The sequence below is a fragment of the Pan troglodytes genome, chromosome 21 (assembly GCF_028858775.2).
Source record: "Pan troglodytes isolate AG18354 chromosome 21, NHGRI_mPanTro3-v2.0_pri, whole genome shotgun sequence".
NCBI lineage: Eukaryota > Metazoa > Chordata > Mammalia > Primates > Hominidae > Pan > Pan troglodytes.
Window position 1 is genome coordinate 69,103,218 of NC_072419.2, and position 21,103 is coordinate 69,124,320.

The 21,103-nt window shown below is 56.6% G+C and overlaps 1 protein-coding gene across 1 annotated transcript; it reads left to right on the forward strand.

The window, feature by feature from the left end:
• The first annotated feature begins 16,943 nt into the window (after nt 1-16,943).
• Nucleotides 16,944-21,093, forward strand: MRGBP (MRG domain binding protein). Its single transcript, XM_016938269.2, has 5 exons — nt 16,944-17,168; nt 17,607-17,728; nt 19,086-19,167; nt 19,474-19,548; nt 19,956-21,093. The coding sequence occupies exons 1-5, from the start codon at nt 17,021-17,023 to the stop codon at nt 20,141-20,143; spliced, it is 615 nt and encodes a 204-aa protein (XP_016793758.1). The 5' UTR covers nt 16,944-17,020; the 3' UTR covers nt 20,144-21,093.
• Nucleotides 21,094-21,103: the final 10 nt, after the last annotated feature.

Sequence of the window (21,103 nt, forward strand, 5' to 3'; positions counted from 1 at the left end):
CCTCTGCAGTCTCGCCCCTGCAACAGCACTTGAGGAAGGAACTGGCCACGCAGGCATTTCATGAGGTGGGAAACTGAGGCTCAAGGGTGTCTGTACTTTGAACTGGATCACCCCACTGTGAGAAGGAGCAGGGCAGAGACTGGGAGCACCCACCCTCCCGCACCCTGTGTGCTGACATGAGCTCATCCCTGCTGCTGCAGGGCCAGAGAGACAGACGGACAGTTTGACGGTGGTCCCTGGAAGGGTCGACACAAATGAAAAAAATTTTTAAATTAATCTTCTTTCCTGCAAAAGGGAAAACAGACCCCTTTTCTTTCAGCTTTTAGTTAGAAAGCTCTTCGTTGTGGATTCTTTGAATGTGGGTAAATCTTTTTTTTTTTTTTTTTTTTTGTGATGGAGTCTTGCTCTGTCGCCAGGCTGGATTGCAATGGCACGATCTTGGCTCACTGCAACCTCTGCCTCCCGGGTTCAAGCGATTCTCCTGCCTCAGCCTTCTGAGTAGCTGCGACTACAGGCGCCCGCCACCACACCCAGCTAATTTTTTGTATTTTAGTAGAGACGGGGTTTCATCATGTTGGCCAGGATGGTCTCGAACTCCCTACCTCGTGATCTGCCCACCTCAGCCTCCCAGTGTTGGGATTACAGGCATGAGCCACCGTGCCCAGCCAAATGTGGGTAAATCTTTTTAAAAGCTGAATAAGCTCCCTGCCTGGGCACAAGCCAGGGATGTCTTTCCCAGGGGCAGGATGCACCATCTTTGAAACGTGGACATCAAGGAAGGTGGCACCTGCCTCCCCGCTCCCAGCCCAAGGCCAGGAGCCCGACTTTGGCGGGCGCAGTGCTTCAGAACCACCTCCCGTCGTAGAGATACGAGGAGTTTGTTTTTCCTTTGGATAAAGCCAATTAGCTGGCACAGATGGTCACCCCAGTCTCCAGGTGGATGTGCGGTGGCGTCTGTGTGACAAATGGTGCCGTCAAGCCGTCCCGCGGGAAGACGAGCTCCTGTTTGTCTTTCAAGGAGAGATGCACGTAGCGGACTGCATCCGCCCGGCTGTGTGCAGGCTGAGATTTCTCTCTGTCTTTGCAAACTCTCAGCAGCTTGCACGTCGTGCACCTGGCATCCTGGTTTGATGCTCAATCAATGGCAAAACGGGTTTCTTTCTTTTCTGCCTTAGTGGAGAGGTCTGGGGGTTAGCAAGAGATTTTGTTTTTAATTGTATTTCTCCAACACCCCATGAGATGCTCCAACTCCGTGTGACTAGGAAGGGGCAAGGGAGGAAACCTGTGGAGTCCCCTGCACAGGACGCTGTCTCCGCCCTGCTACAACGCTGTCTTCGCCCTGCTACCATGCTTATTCCTGGCTGCTGCTTTGCTGTTGACTCCCACAGGCAGATGAGGCGTCTGCTTAGAGAAGAGCCCAGGTGCCACCGAGGGAATGCAACGTGCCACACCCCAAGACATGACACTTGTGAGAACAATGTGGCCCAGCCCCTACTCCGGGCACAGCCTCGGACACCCTGCCCGCCTCCGCCCATGGAGGTGCGGCCTGCAAAGCGTACCTGCCGCCGCCTTCCCATCCCTCGGGAAAGCCAGCCTCATGTCCAGTCTAAGGAGAATTCTAAGGGACGCTGCCAGCCACCTGCAGGCTCCGGGCTGAGCTCAAGGGAGGGGCCAAGGGTGGCTTTAAAAGGCCTTCACTGATCACTTGCCAGGAAGCCCAAAATAGCTTCCCAATCTACCAGCCTCCATGTGCGCCGTGACCGGGACATGTTCTGAGTCTTGTCTTTTCATTTTTTGTGTTTTTCAAAAGTATACAACTTATAAATAAGAGTATAAAGCCTGGCGTGGTGGCTCACGCCTGTAATCCCAACACTTTAGGAGGCCGAGGCAGGTGGATCACGAGGTCAGGAGTTCAAGACCAGCATGGCCAAGATGGTGAAACCCTGTCTCTACCAAAACACAAAAAAATAGCCGGGAGTGGTGGCGGGCGTCTGTAATCCCAGCTACGCAGGAGGCTGAGGCAGAGAATTGCTTAAACCTTGGAGGTGGAGGTTGCAGTGAGCCAAGATCACGCCACTGCACTCCAGCCTGGGTGACAGGGTGAGATTCCGTCTCAAAAAAAGTATAATTTCCAGTAGGTAACACGTGCACGTGGAGCCACACACAGGAGGCAAAAGCAAAGTCCACGTCCTCCCAGGCCCCCAGCCCCAGGCCTCCTCCTCAAGGCAGCCCTGGGAGGCGTTTACGTGCTCCTAGAGGGATGGGACAACCGGGTCCCTCCTCTCCCACCTACGGACAATTTGTCCCTTTGAATCAGGAGAATTGGGTCTGGTCAGGGAACCTAAGGCTGTTTCACACTGACTTATTAGAACTAAATTCTAAATTGAAAGGAAAACTCTAACTTTCCAGGCCTAAGTAACAAAAGGACCAGAGGCTACTCCCTTTGCAAACCCGGCAGATGGAAAATTAAAAGTATCTCTGATTGGTTGCTTTTTGCAACCAATTAGATGTTTGCATAGGAGTGTAACTTTGTTTTTTTGTTTGTTTGTTTGTTTTTTGGTTTTTTGTTTTCATTTTGTTTTGCTTTTTGAGATAGAGTCTCGCTCTGTTGCCCTTGCTGAAGTGCAGTGGGACAGTCTCAGCTCACTGCAACCTCTGCTTCCTGGGTTCAAGCAATTCTCATTCCTCAGCCTCCTGAGTAGCTGGGATTACAGGTGCACACCACCACACCCAGCTAATTTTTGTATTTTTAGTAGAGACTAAAGCAGGGTTTCACCGTGTTGGCCATGCTGGTCTTGAACTCCTGACCTCAGGTAATCCGCCTGCCTGGGCCTCCCGAAGTGCCGGGATTACAGGCATAAGTCACAGTGCCTGGCCAGGAGTGTAACTTTGTAACTTCACTTCAGCCTCTGATTGGTTGCTCTCTGCAGCCAATCAGACTGGTTGCAGTCACCACTTCATTTACATAAGGTGAGCACCAAGTGCCAATGGGAAACGTCTAGGGGGTATTTGGACCCGAGAAGATTCTGTATCCAGGGCCCTTGCCCACTCCCGCTCCCACACTGTGGGGCGTACTTTCATTTTCAATAAATCCCTGCTTTCGTTGCTTCATTCTTTCCTTGCTTTGCTGTGCGTTTTGTCCAATTCTTTGTTTAAATGCCAAGAACCTGGACAACTTGCAGTCCAGACCCTCCACCGGTAACACCTTCTCCCTACCCAGCACCGGCGCCGAGGTCTCTTCATCTCACTGCAGCACAGAGCTCTTTCCCCATGAGACTCAGCACCGCCTCCTGCGGAGAGAGGCAGCTTAGTGTCTGTGGGAAGCAGAATGCCCGCATCCCAATCCCTTCATGTGCTACCATGACGTGTGGCGGGGGAAGGAGACTTGGCAGCTGTGGTTAAGGTTAAGGTGGGGGACAATCCTGGATTCCCCAGTGAGCCCAGCGTATGAACCCTTAAAAGAGAGCGCATTGGCCAGCTTCTCCCTGGAGGCCGAGCCATAAGGCAGGAGGCAGAGGCAGAGAGAGTCGAGGTAAGGACATGACCTGGTTTTGCTCTGAAGGTGGAGGATGGAGCCGTGAGCCAGAGAACGGAGCAGCCTCCAGAAGCTGGGAGCAGCCTTTGGCCAACAGCCAGCAAGGATGTGGGACCCAGGTCCTGCAACTGTAGGGCCTGGATTCTGACAACAGCTTGTCAGAGCAGGAAGCCAGTTCTTCCTGGAGCCTCCCAGCAAGAACCCTGCTGGCTGAAACCTCAATTTCAGCCTCATGAGACCTTGAACAGAGAAACCAGAAGAACCTGCGAGAACCTCTGACCTCCAGAGCATGAGATGAAAAATGGACGTTGGTTTACGCTGCTACATTTGTTATAATTTGTCCCAGCAGCAGTGGGAAACACACAGTATCCCCCTTGCCTGCTCTGCTGATGGAAAGGTACATTGTTTTCAACCTTCTGCTATGAAGAAAGCTTTGCATTAACTCTCCTTGCTCACGTGCACATGCAGTGGAAGACAAATCTGCTGTCAAGCCCTGAATTGGGTTTTTGAGACACTGTCCGTCCAAACACCCACAGTGTGCCCCTGTGCAGAGGCTATGCGTACACACGGCCCCACCATCCACAGGACGACAGAGGCTGGCTCGGCCAGCCCAGGACCATCCGGCCCCCCAGGAGCTGCCTGATTCCAGGAGCTCGTAGGCCATGCCCGGGCTCCCCCTGAGCAGGCTGTCTCCTGGGTCTGAGTGGGGAACAGGAAGGCCTCAGCCTCTCAGGTCAACAGAAAGTTTGTGCTCAGATGGGCTGAATGTTCCGGGTCCATTTCCTCCTCAAGCCCAGAAGGGTTTGCTTTGCAGGAACCTGTTCCAAGTGATTTCGAAGTACTCAAAGGCTCTTTGGTGGATGTGTCAGGATCCCAATTCCTGAAATTAGAAAGTTGTGTCAAAAATCACAAAAGACACTGGGCGCAGTGGCTCACATTTGTAATCCCAGCACTTTGGGAGACCGAGGTGGGCAGATCACTTGAGTTTAGGAGTTCAAGACCAGCCTGGCCAGTATGGTGAAACCCTGTCTCTATTAAAAATACAACAATTAGCTCGGTGTGGTGGCAGGTGTCTGTAATCCCAGCTACTTGGGAGGCTGAGGCAGGAGAATCACTTGAACCCAGGAGGTGGAGGTTGCAGTGAGCCGAGATCATTGCGCCCCTGCACTCCAGCCTGGGCGACAGAGTGAGACTCCATCTCAAAAATAAATAAAATCAAAAGGAACTGGCCTGGCCCAACATCCTGGCCGCTGCGTCCTCCTCGCTGCAAAGTCAGATTCCTCGCTCCCGCTGTGGGGTTTCCTGGACCCCTGCCCACAGTCTGCTAAGTGCCTAACCTGGCCACTATTGGAGCCCCCGATCCCACAGAGGTGGCTGTTCCGAGAGAAGCGGTGGGCCCAGTGTTCCCCAGGCCACACTCCACGAGTAGGTGCAGGAAGAAGAGAGGTGACACTTGGGGCTGCTGGGGCTCAGCCCCTCCAGGGCCCTCAAGAGGGGTGTATAAGCCTCCCACCCAGGGGTGACGAGCTGGGTGCTCCCCACCAACACCCGCTGGCATCAGCAGCAGCTGCTCCTCGGGCGTCACCTGCCCGAAAGCCAAGGAAGCCCCTTGCAGAGGGCAGCGTATCTGGCAGTGGCCACTCGGGTGGGGCCGCCTTCCTCAAGCTCCCATCCCAGCAAGGACTCCCTTGCCTCAGGCTCTCCCCCTGCCTCTCTCTCAGCCGCGTGAGCACGGCTCTGGGTACCGCACCTGCACCCAGCAGAACTGTGCTAACCAGGCCAGATCTCCAGGGGCCAACACAGCCTGGCCTCTAGGACGGGCCACACTGCGAGGGAGGGAGGCAAGTGTGGGGAGGCCGGATTCCACCTGTTTGGTTTTTGATTAGGGAATGGCAGAAACCCAGGCCTCCCGGGGCAGGGATTCAGCTCTCCTAACGGAGGCGGCCTTGGTGGGGGATACTTTGCAGCAGGGACTCTTTTATCCCAGAGTGTTTTTGCTGTGTGCACAATGACTGGCTCAGTTTTTGTAATAATCGTTTCCATCAGCATAGAGACAGCTGTTTATATTCTTCAACTTTGTATTATGAAAAACGTCAGACAGAAAAGTCGACAGACTAGTATCGCATGCACCTGTGTGCACAGCATCCAGATTCAACAGTTACGAAGGGAAAATTCCACATTTTATTTTAAATTTACTAAAGACTGAAACACACCAAGTACCGCAGGAAGGATAACCTGGGTGGAGGAGGGATGGGGCTGGAGAGTTGGGGCACAAGGGTGAGGGGAATGGGGTGGGTGGGACAGAGGTGGGGGATGGAGGGTGGGGTAGCATGGGGTGGAGTGGGGGATGGAAGGTGGGATGGGGCTCGGTGGGACCGGGTGGGGAGATGGAGGGTGGGGTGAGGCAGAGGTTGGGGAATTGATGGACGGGTGGAGGTGGGTGAGGGTAGGGTGGGATGGGTGAGACATGGCAGGGATGGAGCATGGGGTGAGGCAGAGGTGAGGGGATGAAGGGCGGGGTGGGCCAGGGGCAGCCCCCAGTGCCCACAGCTGGAGCAGGCGAGGGGCAGGAGGGAGCGGCTGCCTGCCCCTGTGCTGGGTGGGTGGGCCCTGGGGCGCCCCCTGGCCTGCTGCTAGGTCTCCTAAAGGAGGGGTTTGTTCCCGCCTCCCGAGCCCACAGTCTGGTCTGTGTGTGCCTGTGTCTGTTGACAACTCCATGAGTGAACTGTGATACGTCAAGGCTTGGGGGAAGTGTGGGAAATGCTTGTGATTTTCTTTCTCTGTAGAAGTGGAGCAGAGAGAAAGCAGCTCCCACAGCGTGAGCGCCTGACACGGAGGAGACCCGGGGCTCGGAGGCCTTAGGCATTCACTCCAAAGACCTGAGAATTAAGGGAACGCGGGGGGGCCTCTTGCCCAGACCTGGAAGAACAGCAAGTGCTGTGAGGGCCTCTGCACCCCCTGAGGACCCCTGTGCCCTGTGAGGGCCCCTGCACCCCTGGGCCTGGGCGGAGACCCACACACAACCCCACTATTCCAGGGGAAGAGAAAGGGGCCCTGTGGGGCTTGTCAACCATCACAGACCCAGAGACTCTGGGCAGAAGCTTCTGCCTGCCACGCTCAGCCTGCGACGGCCCCACCAGGAGAGCGCAGCTGTGAGTCCCAGAGGAAGCGGCTTAAAAGGCCCCTTTCCACCAGCTGCCAAGCCCCTCCAGGCTTTGCTGAGGCCCTGAGGTAACCAAGCAAAAACCAGCCTCACTTCCCAGGAGCTCAATCACCAGAAACTTCAGGGAAACAAAAACCCACTGGAAGACGTTTTCCCTAATTACCCAGACAAGTCAGACAAAGGCCATGTAGAGCCTTTCCCGGAGTTTCCCAGCAAGCACCGCAGCATCTGGGTTCTCACGTGGCCGTCAAGCCTGTGCACCTCCACACGGAGCTCGGGACCCACCCCCAGGGCTCCTGGAGTCAGCTCAGCCTCCGCCAGCAGGCAGGCCCCAGTGCCCACCGGCATTTCTGGGCTTGCAGGGCACAAAGCCTGATGCTTTGCTCCAGCTCCCAGCGAATAGGAGAGGAGCCCACGTGGCTGCGGCGTGGGCAGAGGCACAAGCCCCCCACCCTGCTGGGAGCCCAGGTGGCCCAGGAGTGCTCCTAGCCTGGCCAGCTGCCCACGCCTCTGGCTTGGACTGTCTGAGGCCCTGAGAGGGAAGCCTAGCCTCCAGCTGCTTAGCCCCAAGAGGAAGGTAGGGCTCACAGGCTGGATGGGGGGTCAGACGCAGCAAGGACAAGAGGCCACTTGACTCTAGCCAGCACCTGCCTGTGTCCCAAGGCTGCAGTGTGTCCAGGAGGGACCAACAATGCCCATCTGTCTTGCCTTGGCCACCGCCACAGCCAGCCTGACCACCCAGACCTGAGAGATTTGCTCACCAGGGCACTCGACACAGCAGGCCGCAGAGCTGCCCAAGAGCCTTAAATCTGCTCCCACCTTTTCATTCTTGATGTCGGTGTAGACATGCTCTGGAAGATGATCCATCTGGGGCGTTGACACTCTTTCCTCTCGTCACTGTTTTTCTTAGTTACTGCATTATTTTCAGTTGGCCGGTGGATACTTCATACCTGTAAGCAATGCACTGGAGCTGTGCTTCTTGGCTGGTGACTTCTGACTACTCCCACGGAGGGAAAGCCTGGGTCCCCTCCCACCCGCATTCCCACCCTCATCTTTTCCTTATGTCCCCTTCACATTGTTAAGATCTTGGACATTTGCCTTCGTTCAATCATACATTTGAGACCTCCTTTTTCGTCTATAGGATGATTCTAACTAGGTTATATGGTTTGGCTGTGTCCCCACCCAAATCTCATCTTGAATTGTATCTCCCATAATCCTCACGTGTCATGGGAGGGACCCAGGGGGAGGTCACTGAATCACGGGAGCGGTTACCCAGGTTGCTGTCCTTGTGACAGTGAGTGAGCTCTCACAAGATCTGATGGTTTTATAAGGGGTTGTCCCCCTTTTGCTGGGCACTTCTCATTCCTGCCACCGCGTGAGGAAGGACGTGTTAGCTTCCCCTTCTGCCATGATTGTAAGTTTCCTGAGGCCTCTTCAGCCTTGTGGAACTGTGAGTCACTTAAACCTCTTTCCTTTATAAATCACCCAGTCTCAGTTATATCTTTATCAGCAGCGTGAGAACAGACTAATACACCAGGCCATCCTGATAAACAGCACTTAAGTATTATGACGATTTAAATATCATCTTTTGAGAAGCCAAGTGCTATGTTTGTGTCCAAGGGCAGGAAATACAATGCCATTCTAAACCCTTCCATGTAAACCAGACTCTGCGGAGCACTGGCTCTCTGTGCCCTGTTCGTTTTCACTCTCAGCTTTCACCTTTTCTCCATGTCCTTGCGTCCCCGTGGCCTCCTCCTTCCCAGCTGCTGTGGCTCAGGTGCTTCAGGTGCACTGAGCACCCCAGGTCTTGGCAGACACGTTGTCCTCACATGAGAAGACGTGGGCTGCAATTGAGGTTCTTGGTTCCTTGTGAACTTTGTCTTCAAGCATCCAGCGTCATTGATCCAAGCAGCTGTCACTCTGGCTCTGAGTCCTATGGGCACTCAGTTCCTCTCCAGAAGCTCTCAGGCCTTCCCTCCTTCCCTCCAGATTCTGAAATGTTGCCAGAAGGGGAAGCAACACCCTTTGCCTCAAGCCCGCTTGGTACTCGGGAGCCTGGCTCACATCTCTCTGTTCCCTTCCATGTTGTCCTCATGGAGCTGCAATTGACACCCACTGGGTTGGCCCTTGAAACCCTAGCATCTCCCTCCTAACAGTCAACAGAAAATGCATCCAAAGCCCAGGTGCTGCAGAGCCCAGCTTAGGGGACATGCTGGGGCAGAGGGACTTACTTCAGAAGGACTTTTCTTGCCTATGAAAAGAATTGCTCCTTTTACAAAGAGGACATTGGCTGCTTTCTGTGTTGACCCAAGGAATAATTTCCCTTTGTTGCACAAAAAAAAAAAGCAGAGCTGGACTTTAGAAGCTGAATGAATGGGGAAAGTTTCCGTCTTTTTAAAAAATAAATTCTGCCCCTTGTGAACCCACAGGAACCCGACTGGAGAGCTGAAACCTCTGGGAAGCTAGGCCAGCCTCCGTGGCATTTTTCAAGTGTAATGTCTCCATCCTGGGTGTTTTTAAAGTCGTGATTGTCCCAGGGTTTTGAGGGATCCGAGGAGATGAGAATAGCGGTGTGAAATGAAGCGTGACACTCGCCACAGACGGCTGTGTCAGAGCCTTGTCTGGAACATGCAAGCAGAGGCTGGCTCCATGGGCAGAGGCGCTGCTGGCGCCAGGCTCCCCGTCAGCCTGGGCAGGAAGCTTCACGGCCAACATCAGTGAGACTCCAGCCTCTTGGGGTCAAGGGCCCAGCCCGGCTAAGAACGTGAGAAGCCCTGTCCTTGCTGCCGGACGTCATCGCCTCTGAGAGCTGGTCTCTAGCTTTAGGCAGGGTCCCTGGGGTGACCCCCCAGCCTGCACCCCAACTGTCTACCACCCTCAGCTATCTGACACCTCTCCTGAAGAAGATGATTCCTGCCATGCCTGCAGAAAACTCCCAGGGGGCCACGGGATGGGGAGCAAGATGGACAAGACTGGCCCTTCCCAGGCAGGAGAAAGGACAGCTGCCCCTCAAACCCACCATTCAGGGAAGGTGAGGCCAGGTGATGGGCCCTGGGGTAGCGCGGGCACAGCACATGCCTGGTTCCTCCACCTGATGTAGGAAACACATTACCCAGTGCTCCTGCGCCTCAGTTTCCCCATCTGCAATGGAGATAACAGTGGCTCTACCGGGAGGTTACTATGATGCATAAGTGATGTTGCACCGTGAAGAGCTGGCACAGCACGGGCAGAGAGTGACCAGGAACACGCTCCCACATCCCGACAGCTTGGTCCTTGTTGTCTGGGCAATGGCTGAGCAGGTCAGGACGAAGGTGCGGCCCCTTGGCTCTCGAAGTCACCATTTGCCAGCTGGACAAAGGTCCTTCCAGCTCAGCCTGTTTTTTTGTTTGTTTGTTTGTTTGTTTTAGACAAGGTCTCACTCATGTTGCCTAGGCTGGAGTGCAGCAGCACAATCACAGCTCACTGCAGCCTCGACTTCCCAGGGTCAAGCCATCCTCCCTTCTCAGCTTCCTGAGTAGCTATGACTACAAGTGTGTGCCACCACACTCAGGAAATTTTTTTTTTTTGGTAGAGATGGAGGGCTCCCTAGGTTGTCCAGGCTGACCTCAAACTGCTGGACTCAAGCAGTCTTCCCACCTCAGGCTTCCAGAGTGCTGGGATTACTGTCCCTGGCTGAGCTTGGTTCTTGGTGACAATGGGGCGGTGACTGAGAACTCAAAGGACCACACACCCCATGGCAGGCAGGAAACATGAGGCTCATCTCCCCCAGCAGATTGGAAAAAGACAATGAGAAGCAGCTCAGCCCGCACCCCCCAGCCCATGTGAGCCAACTTAAAAACAGCTCGAGTGGCAATTGCGTGGCCTCTCCCACTGTGGTACTCGCACCCACCAGCCCTGGAGAAGTGCTGGGCCCCGCCCCAAAGCGTCTGATGCAGCAGAGCTGTGTGTTGGGTGTGCTGCCCATGTGCACGTGTGCACGAGTGTGTGTGTGTATATATGTGTCATACACATGCATGTGTGTGCACCTGGGTGTGCATGTGTGTGTCCATGTATGTGTGTTGTGTACATGTGTGCACGTGTGTGTGCATGTGTCGTACCTGTGTTGTACATGTGTTGTACCATGGCAGGCAGTACAGGTGTGTGTGTATATGTATACACACATGTGCACATGTGGGAAGAATACCTATTTCTGACAAGTCTCCGGGTGAGGCTGAGTCTGCCGTCGCAGGGCCCGCATTCTGAGCACCCTGGGTCTATCAGAACTCAAGCCCTCCTCCTCCTCCTACTGTCCCATCCCACAGAGGATAAGAGGTGTGCATGTGGACGGGGGTTCCAGGACAGCATGGCTTCTCACAGCAGAAACACGCAGCAGAATCTGTCCATCAAGGCAGGCGTGGTGAAATCAGTTATGCACCCTTACCTAGGAATCCTCCGCGCCCACAAAAGCAGTACCTGGAGAGCCAGGGCCTGGGTCTCCCCTGGGCTATCATGGCCTGCCTCTCTCCCTCCCTCTACAGACCCTAAGGAGCACCCGGCAGGGAGAGCACCACCCACCCTGCCCCTCAGTCATGCAGCTCACATCGGGCAGAGGTGACGCTGTGGACCTGGGTGGGCCCCACGTTTCAAGTCAAATCAAGCTGCTGACCAGGAGGTAATTCAGGCAAAAGGAGCAGAATCATCAGATAAAAGGTAGGGTGCCCAGTTATATTTGAATTTCAGATAATTCAAATTTGATTCAAATTTGATAATTAAAATGTGAATGATTTTATAGTATAAGTATCTCCCGAATATATACATGGATTATATTACATTATGCTATGTTATATCATATTATTTTATTAGGAAGGTGGTGACCACTGCTAACCAGAAGGTGCCTGTCTCCCAGCCTCATGGGAACATGTGGTTCTTGGTCATGAGAGCTGGGTACAGTGGAAGGGATGTTTAGAAGGCTTTGGTCAAACATATATATATATATATATATATATATATATATATATATATATATATATATATATGGGGCATACTAACACTACAAAATTATTCAATGTTTTTCTGAAATTCAAATTTACCTGGGCATCCTGTATTTTTATGTTAAATCTGGCAACCCCTGAAAAGAGCCAAAACCCCCTCAGGCGGTCGAGAGTGCGGCAGCCAAGCCAGCACGCTGCAGCTCCCTCCTTCTCGGGGCCGTGGCCTGGCCCTGCAGGGGACATCGTGGGAACAATAATTGTCCAAGTCTAGTGCTGGGGGCATCATGGGTGCTGCCCCAGAGCCACAACCAGCCCGCCTTTCAGTCAGCATGGTGAGTCTTCCGATGCCCCATGTGAAGAATTGAACTTCTTTTCTGAAAGCTGAGAGTGGCCCCCTCCTGGTGGGCAGGTTCCCAGGGAACGGAAACGCCTTCCCTTGGTTCCCTCCAGCAGAGTTCAGACAGGAGCCAAGATCTGGGTCCAAACAGTGGGTGGAAAACGCCCCCTAGAGGTGTGATGTGTTGGCTGCAAGCCTGGTGGCTGGGCCTGGGGACACCCTCGCCAGGTTGCCTTCAATGGGGGGTTCCCCTGAAGCCCAACTTTTAATTTTCTGCAACCACAGGCTACTTTGGTCAGAAGGGAAATAATTAGATCAGAACCTTAATAGCGTTAATTTCCCCCAAATAGGAAGAAAGCAAAGGGAGGGGACATGAGAGCTGTTAATTAGGTGACGACCTCTCCCACCTGGCTGTGTTGGAAAAGCGGCTCTATGGAAGACATAGCATCCAGGGCAGGAAGAGGCAGGCTCGGTGGTGTTGGGTTGGAAAGCCCCCGCCTCGTCCGGCGGCCATGCAGTCCCCAGCACCTCTGAGGCCACTCAGCCCAGGGAAGAGGACAACAGAGCTGTGCTCAGTGTGCAGCTGTCTGGATGAGGCCCAGGGAGATGGCCTGTGGTGGAGCAGGAGGACCTGGGGAAACAAAACCCACAGTGGCTGCCCAGCTGCAAAGGCTGCGTTCTTTCTACAGTGTCTGGGGTCTCAGGTATGAGTGGCAGAGGGAGCAGTCCCATCAGCCATGTCAGCCTCGTTGCAATGGAATTCCACTTCTGTCCCAGACACTCAGCCAGACAGGAGGAAACTGTGACCACAGGCATGTGGACACGCAAGGGTATGTTTGAGCAAAGCCTTCTAAACATCCCTTCCATTGCACCCGACTCTCATGACCAAGAACCAGGTGTCCCCATGGGGCTGGGAGATGGGCACCCTCTGGTTAGCAGTGGTCACCCCCTTCCAGAGATGACATCAGCTCCCCAGGCAAGAAACTCCACTTAGTCAGAACCCAGAGCCGATCTGAGGAATGATTCATGCAGCTAGACTTATACAAGACTGATCTATAAGCTGGAAGGCTTGTATGTTCGCTGACCATGGGAAAGCCTTTCCAGGGCCTGAGCGTTTCCCACTTGGGATCCAAGTCCTCTGTTCCTGGGATCAAGATATTTGGGAAGCCACATCCATCTTTTGAAGGAAATTTGAGCAACAGGGATCAAAGAGTGAGGATCATTCATTCCATCCCCGTGAGGGAGGGAATGGGTCAGTAGGTTGTGTAGCCAGTCCACAAATGGTCACTGTCCACCTGCTGTGTGTTGGCCTTGCCTGAGAGGTGGGGGACAGTGGTGCCACGCCATTCCCAGCCCTGGCCCCCTGGAGCCAGCTGATAGCCTGGCAGGGGAGGCACACATTGAACAAATTATCATCCGTGATTCACAATGACAAGTGTGCAAAGCGTATCCCACAAAGCACTTATTGAGTGAGAAACACAGGTGTGTGGCCACAGAGACCAAATGGGACCCTCACAGCTGGGGCGGTGACCTTGGAGCTGAGAGTGAAGGCTGCGCAGGAGAGAGACAGGCAAAGGGGTGGGGGCAGGCATTTGCACCCTAGGGGGCTGCAGGGTGATTTGCAAGGGGAGCCCAGGTGACGGTCCACAGGGACTAGAGCAGGCCAAGAAGGGAGGTGGTCAGGGGTCGGCTGAAGCCAGGCTTCTGAGGGTTGATTCCTGGCTCTGCCCTCAACCCAGGCAGTTCCCCACTCTACTCATCTCTGACTCCTCCCCTCAAAGCAGGCGTGACAGCGGCACCTGCCTCAGAAAGGAGGGGGCGTGTGGGGAAAGCAGGTATTTCATGACGACCGCCCAGCATAGAGCCCTGGAGACAGTACCCCTGCCCAGGTTCCCACTGGAGCAGGCAGACAGCCCCGGCTGGGATGAGCCAAGCGTGTGTCTCCATGTGGACCCGGCCCAATCTGGGGCTCAGCACCCTCGGGTCTCCTGGTCCGGGCTCCTGTCTCACGCTTTTATGCCATCTTTTCTCAATAGGCACAGGGGACCCCCAAGGGAGGAGGCGCTCCAGACTGAAGGAGGAGAGTACCTGGCAGGGACGGGTGGAGAGGCGCAGGGACCCCAAGGTGTCCAGGGAACAGTAAGGAGATGAGTAATGGTGAGGGTCCCGTCTCCCGAGCGTATCTGTGCTAAGGGGCTGTGGGCTGGGCTTCATTCCTCTTTAGAGCAAGGCTGAGGCCAGGGCCACCTAGGGGCCAGGGTAGAAGACGTGCCACGTGACAGCAGTGGCCTGGACCCCTCACGAAGTCTCACTGGGCCATATCTCCACCAGGGCATGGCAGGGACCGGTATCACCAGCGGCCCCCTGCACAGATGGGGAAGCTGAGGCCCAGGTCCCAGTCAGCCAAGCCAGCTCTTGGACCACTCAGCGGTCCCAGCAGGTGAGGCTGACCAGAGCCTGCCTGGGCTAAGAGGCTGCGTTCACCAGTGCCAGCTGTGGTTGGTCACCAGGATGCCTGAGCGCGCTGGCACAGGCCCAGGGCACCCTGCAGAGCAACGAACCCTCACCGAGATCCCCAGGGAAGGGACTGTTGTTGGCCCATTGTACGGAGGAGGGCACTGAACCCTCAAGAGGCTCAGGGCCTCGCCCGGTCACACAGCTGGAAGGCGCCAGAGCCAGGCAAGGGACCCGGAAGCCCGACCCGGAGCCTACACCCGCAGAGGCGAAAATATCCGCGTAGCGGGTCACTGGCCAGTGGGCCGTGGTGGGCGTGGCCGAGAGGGAATGGTGCGGAGAGAAGCCCGTGAGGGCAGGGCGGAGGCGGAGCGGGCGGAGCTGGAGGCCGCGGCGGCCTTGATTGGATGCCGCCTTAAGCTCGTCATGGATGCGTTTTGACCTGGCGGCCCCGCCCCTGACCCGCCCCCGAGCCGCCCTCCTGAGCGCTTCCCCGCCCGGCCCCAGCCTAGGCCCCGCCCTGATCACGCCCCCTCTTCACCGCCCGGCCCCGGCCCCGCCCCGCGGTGGGGCCTCCGCAGCGACCCGCGGTTAACGCTTCACCAGAGCTTGGGCTGCGCGGCGGCCGGGAGTCGGAGGCAGGCGGTCAAGGCCGGCAGGGCCAGACCCCCTACTTGCCCTTTCTCCCAGGAGGCGCTGGACTCTGGGGGCGGGCGTGAGCCCTTCCATCCCGCACCCAGACCCGGGCAGTGAGCCCTATGCCTGCAGTAATTGTGGGGTTTCTGGTTTTGTTTTTTCCTTAACATCTTTATTGAGACCGTTAAGTTCACCCGCTTAAAGCGCACGATTCGGTGGGGTTTTGTTGCGAGCAACCGTGGCCACTATCTAATTCCAGAGCATTTCACCTCCTTAAAATGAAGCTGGGCCCGGCCGGGCGCGGTGGCTCAAGCCTGTAATCCCAGCACTTTGAGAGGCCGAGGAGGAAGGATCACCTGAGGTCAAGAGTTCGAGACCAGCCTGGCCAACATAGTGAAACCGCGTCTCTACTAAAAATACAAAAATTAGCCGGCCGTGGTGAGCGCCTGTAGTCCCAGCTACCCGGGAGTCTGAGGCAGTAGAATCGCTTGAACCCAAGAGGCAGAGGTTGCAGTGAGGCGAGATCGTGCCATTGCACCCCAGCCCGGGCAACAGAGCGAGACTCTGCCTCAAAAACAAACAAAAAAGAAGCCGGTCCCCATCCGCAGTGACTCGCGTTTCCCTCCCCCTCCCCCGTCCCCGGCAACCGTGCATCTACTTTCTATTCCTATGGAGTTGCCAGTTCTGGCTCTTCCTGTGAATGGATTCCCATGCTGTGTATTTTGGTGTCTGAATTCTCTGACTTTCGTCTCAGCCCGCACCCACGCTGCCGCAGTCCGCGCTCGCTGCTTTTAGGCTGAACGCGGCTGCGACGTGCGGGTGCCCGCGCTCCAGGCGCCCCTCGCAGGTTCAGCCCCGGGTTGGGGGCGGCGCTTGCCTCGCGGCTGCGGGTCCCCGCCTGAACCTGTGTCTTGTTCCACTGCCGCGGGCGCCCGCCACGGAGCTGCTGCTTCCTAGGGAGACGGTTCCATCGTTGAAAGAACGGCCAGACTGTCTTTCGCAGCAGCGGCCCATCTGACCGCACAGCACGACCGCACGAGGGTCCCGAGCCCTGACCCTCGCAGCATTCGTCACCCCGGCCGCGTGGTTGTGGCGGTCTCGGCGGGGCAGGGGGTCCCCACGCGGGCTAATTCTCGTTTCGCGTGACCGATGGTGCTCATTAGCCATATCTGTACATCTTTTTTTTTTTTTCGAGTCGGAGTTTCGCTCTTGTTGCCCAGGCTGGATTGCAATGGCGCGATCTCGGCTCACTGCCTCCCGGGTTCAAGCGATTCTCCTGCCTCAGCCTCCCGAGTAACTGGGATTACAGGCGCCCGCCACTACGCCCGGCTACTTTTTTTGTATTTTTAGTAGAGACGGGCTTATACGATGTTGGCCAGGCTTGTCTCGAACTCCTGACCTCAGGTGATCCGCCCGCCTCGGCCTCCCAAAGTGCTGGGATTACAGCCGTGAGCCACCGCGCCCGGCCCATCTGTACATCTTCTTTGGAAAAATGTGTATCCAAATCCTTAGCCGTTTTATAGTTAGATTGTCTTTTTATTATCGAGTTATAAGAATTATTTATACCTTCTACAAGGAAGTTCATTATCAGATATAGGATTTGCAAATATTTTCTCTCATCTGTGGGTCGTCTTTTCACTTTTCTGATGGTTTCCTTTGAAGCACAGACTTTTTTGTTTGGGTGCAGTGTATTTCTTACTGTGCTTTAAAGAGGAACACGTTTTAAGCACCCCCGCGCGGGGCGGAGCAGGGCGGAGTCCCCGGCGGGAAGGGACCCGAGACCTCGGCTGCGCCTGCGCCGACGCCGGCGCGTGAGCCCGAGCGCGTACCCGGCGGAGCGCGCGCCCGCCCCCGAGTGCGCCTGCGCGGAGCTCGTGGCCGCGCCTGCTCCCGCCGGGGGCTCCTTGCTCTGCCGGGCCGCGGCCATGGGAGAGGCCGAGGTGGGCGGCGGGGGCGCCGCCGGCGACAAGGGCCCGGGGGAGGCGGCCACCAGCCCGGCGGAGGAGACAGTGGTGTGGAGCCCCGAGGTGGAGGTGTGCCTCTTCCACGCCATGCTGGGCCACAAGCCCGTCGGTGAGCGCCCAGGCTGCGGACGCGCGTGGGGGCGGGGCGGGCAACCGGCGGGGCGGGGCGGGGCCTGCGCTCGCGACACCCTCGCCCCCACGCTCCCCGCCGAGCCCGGGCCGTGACACCGCCGCCACACCCGTCCCGGGACCCCCGCCCCCTCCCACGCGCCCTTCGGACCCCGCCCCGGACCCCGCCCACGACCCCTACCCGCGTGACACCGCGAGGCCCCAGCCCGCAGTGCCCCACCCCCACCCCCGCCCCGGGACACCCCACCCCCTCCCACACACACCACCCAGCCCTGCCCCCCCACAGCCCCTCCACACCCTGGCCCTCCCCATCTCTCCGCAGCCACCCTTGCCCCTCCAGTCCCCAGGGCAGCCCGTCCCCTCCATCCCCGTTCTCCTCCCCGCTCACCGGTTATCCCGCCGCCCCTCCTCCCCTCAGGTGTGAACCGACACTTCCACATGATTTGTATTCGGGACAAGTTCAGCCAGAACATCGGGCGGCAGGTCCCATCCAAGGTCATCTGGGACCATCTGAGCACCATGTACGACATGCAGGCGCTGGTGAGCCCAACCGCCCTCCCTGTGCCGCCCGATGGGGGCACGAACCCGCACACCGCTCTCTCAGAGTCAGCCTGAGCTGGGCAGAGACCCCTCCATGTCTGCTGGGGTCTGCTGGGCAGAGTAGAGGCCCCTCCATCCCTGCTGGGGTCTGCAGTGAGCTCTCAGGGTCAGCCTGAGCTGGGCAGGGGCCCCTCCGTGCCTGCTGGGGTCCGCTGGGCAGAGACCCCTGCATTGAGGCCCGTCCTTAAGGAGGGCATCCCGGGGCTCCAGAGCCTGTCATGGAAAGCACAAACACAGTGCTAGCAGCTGGCTAGCTTTTCAGGGGCTCTGCTTTAGACTGGGTGCTGGGCCAGAGTCTCCAGCTGAGACCCTGGGGAGGGAGGGAAGGATGCAGAGTCCCGGGCCCTTAGGCCATTGTCAGCCTCCTGGGAGGCCCCTGAAGTGCTTTAGGCAGAGGGTGACCCTATCCGAGTCACACCAAGGTGAATTTGGTGACTTCTGTGGGAGTCAGACAAGTAGAGTTCCAGTCCTCGCAGAGCTTGGAGCTGGCAGTGTGTGACGGGCGAGCGGGTTAACTAGGTAAGCAGGGTGGCCAGAAGAGACAGGTGGGTGTTCCAGGCCCTGTGGCAGCAGGAGGTGGTGGGTCCAGGAGCTCAAAGAAGGTGGTGTACTTGGAGAGTGGGGTGGGGGTCGGGGGTCAGGTGACCAGGAGGAGTGGGGACCTGTGCTGGTGGAGAGTCTGTGCCAGCCACGTTGGACTCAGGGCCACACCAGCCATCCCAGTATGACATAGGTCTCTCCCTCTGGTCTGTGCGACCTCAGGAGGGCAGTGCCTGGCAAGCACTCTCTTCTTCTTTGCCTGGTTCTGTGCCTGTGGCGCTCCCAACCGACACCCTCGGTGTCCATGGGCTCCTGCCACGTGGATGAGAACTCGAGGTGCCTGCGGCCTTTCCCCAGGGCTGTCACTGTGCCCTCTGCACGCCGCCTTGGGGAACGCAGTCTCATGGTGAGACTGCAGGCCGTGCTGGGCAGGCGGAGCCCACAGGTGTGTGTCACCAGGGCTGCCCGGTCCTCAGGGCCCGCCTTAGTGATGCTGGCCCCGGTGGGTCTTCCTGACTCCTGCACCTGCTGCCGCTGGTTCTGCCCTCCCTGGGTCTGTCTGGAAAGCCCAGCTGTGGCAGGCGCTGTTCACAAAAAGAAGAAATGCCCTTTGCCCTTGCCCCGCCCGCCGCAGCCTCCAACACAGTGATGTGTGCTCATTGGCCTCTCCCCAAGTGGCTCTTACACGGCTCTAGTGACTTCTTGAAACTGCATTTTCACCCTTGTTTCTTAAACGACACTCTCTATTTGATATCAGCACGAGTCTGAGATTCTTCCATTCCCGAATCCAGAGAGGAACTTCGTCCTTCCAGAAGAGATCATTCAGGAGGTCCGAGAAGGTGAGGCTCGGGAGAGGTTGGGCTTGGGATTCAGAAAAGGCCAGACCCTGGCCAAGGGCAGGGAGGTGAGGGTGAGGACCCCGGGCCTCCAGGGAGGTGTGAGGGTCCAGCGCAGACCCCGCCCTACCTGTGCTTGGGTGGTCTTGGAACCTCCGGGATTGGAGAGGACTTTGTTTGAGAGCAGTGGCTGGACGGAAGCTGAGGCCTGTGTGGGCAGCAAGCGTCGGAGCAGTCCCTGGCCTGACCATCCCCCAGCGTCGGCCACCACCGTGGGTTTTCGGTGAGCGTCAGCTGTCTCCTCCACAGGAAAAGTGATGATAGAAGAGGAGATGAAAGAGGAGATGAAGGAAGACGTGGACCCCCACAATGGGGCTGACGATGGTGAGTGTGGAGCTCACCCTGCCCTGATGCCCTTTGGGGCTCAGCACCCCAAGACTGCCCTCAGGCAGGGCACAGTCAGGTGGGCGTAGAGCCTGCGGTGCAGAGGCCCCAGGCAGGTCATCTAGGCACAGGATGGATCCTGCAGTGCCCCCTCCCCAGGAGCTGAGTGCCTGCTCCATGTTGTAGGCCGGGGTCTGAGCGGCGGTCCCTGCAGTGCCCGCCGCAGGCAGGTCCTCAGGAGGACCAGGCCCCTCTGTGGGCCCAAATGCAAGGGGCTCCCAGCTCAGGAGGAAGCTTTGGGTTCAGAGGGTCACGTGTCAGTATGCAGATTTTTTTTAACTGAACAGGAAGACAAAAATAAGATTCTGGATATTCTGTTTTCAGCCAAGTGATTTTTCGTTTCTCAGTTTTTTCATCTTCAGGGAGTTTGGGGAAAGCATCAGAAAAATCCAGCAAAGACAAAGAGAAGAACTCCTCAGACTTGGGGTGCAAAGAAGGCGCAGACAAGCGGAAGCGCAGCCGGGTCACTGACAAAGTCCTGACCGCAAACAGTAACCCCTCCAGTCCCAGCGCTGCCAAGCGGCGCCGCACGTAGGCCCTCAGCCCTGGCGGCGGCAGAGAAGCGGGCGAGGCACTGTGGTCGCTGAGGGGGTTGGCTGGGTCTGAGTGCCACCCCCCAGGCCACAGTGATACCATCCCAGTGCCATGAGCCCACACTGCCCGCCCTCAGGCTCTCAGGTGAACGTGGCCGTCAGCGGGGAAACGTGTGTGTCAGTTGGACCATGTGGGACCCTGATGGACCTGAAAGACCAGGATCAGTCCAGCTCAGATATTGAGGGCTCTGAAGCCTCGTTCTGTCTTCTCTGGAGCAGCTGTGGCTTCCCCGTGGCTGCTTGGTGACATGGATTAGCGCTACGTGGGCTGCAGCATTTGGGATCCAGGCTACCTAGAGGGGCATCGGGCCAGGGGAAAACCTCGGATTAGCAAGCAATAAAAACATGACCTCACTCTTCCTCAAAGGAGCCACTGGTCTTCCCTGCGTGACTCAGTTCTTTCCATCTGTTTGTCCCGCTGCAAGCCTCTTTCTGCGCTGACTGTGACATCAGAACGTGGCCTTCCTGTCACCCCCTCCGTGCCACGCACTGAAGGCCACCCCCCCCACCTGGGAAACTAAGAACTGGATATTTTGCCTCATTCACTTGTACTGTAACAATGTATATAATTTGGTTGGTATTTCACTATTTAATTTTTAAGAAGCCTATTTTACTAGTGTTTTATATGAACAAAGTACTGCAGAAGTTAAACCTGTGTTGTATTTTTTCTGAGATGTTTTGCTTTAAGAGATACTTTTTGCTCAGTTTTTATATGCCAGATACAGAGAATTTGTAGCGGTTATTTTTGTATGATCTAGTAACTTGCAAACAGACCAAATGGGTGAGAGGCGGGGACCGTGCAGCTGTCGGCTGATGAGGAGGCGGCCGCCCCAGTGCTGATGGAGATGCCACTTTTGTGTGACTGCGAACATTAAAGCACAAAAAAATCCAACCTGGAGTTG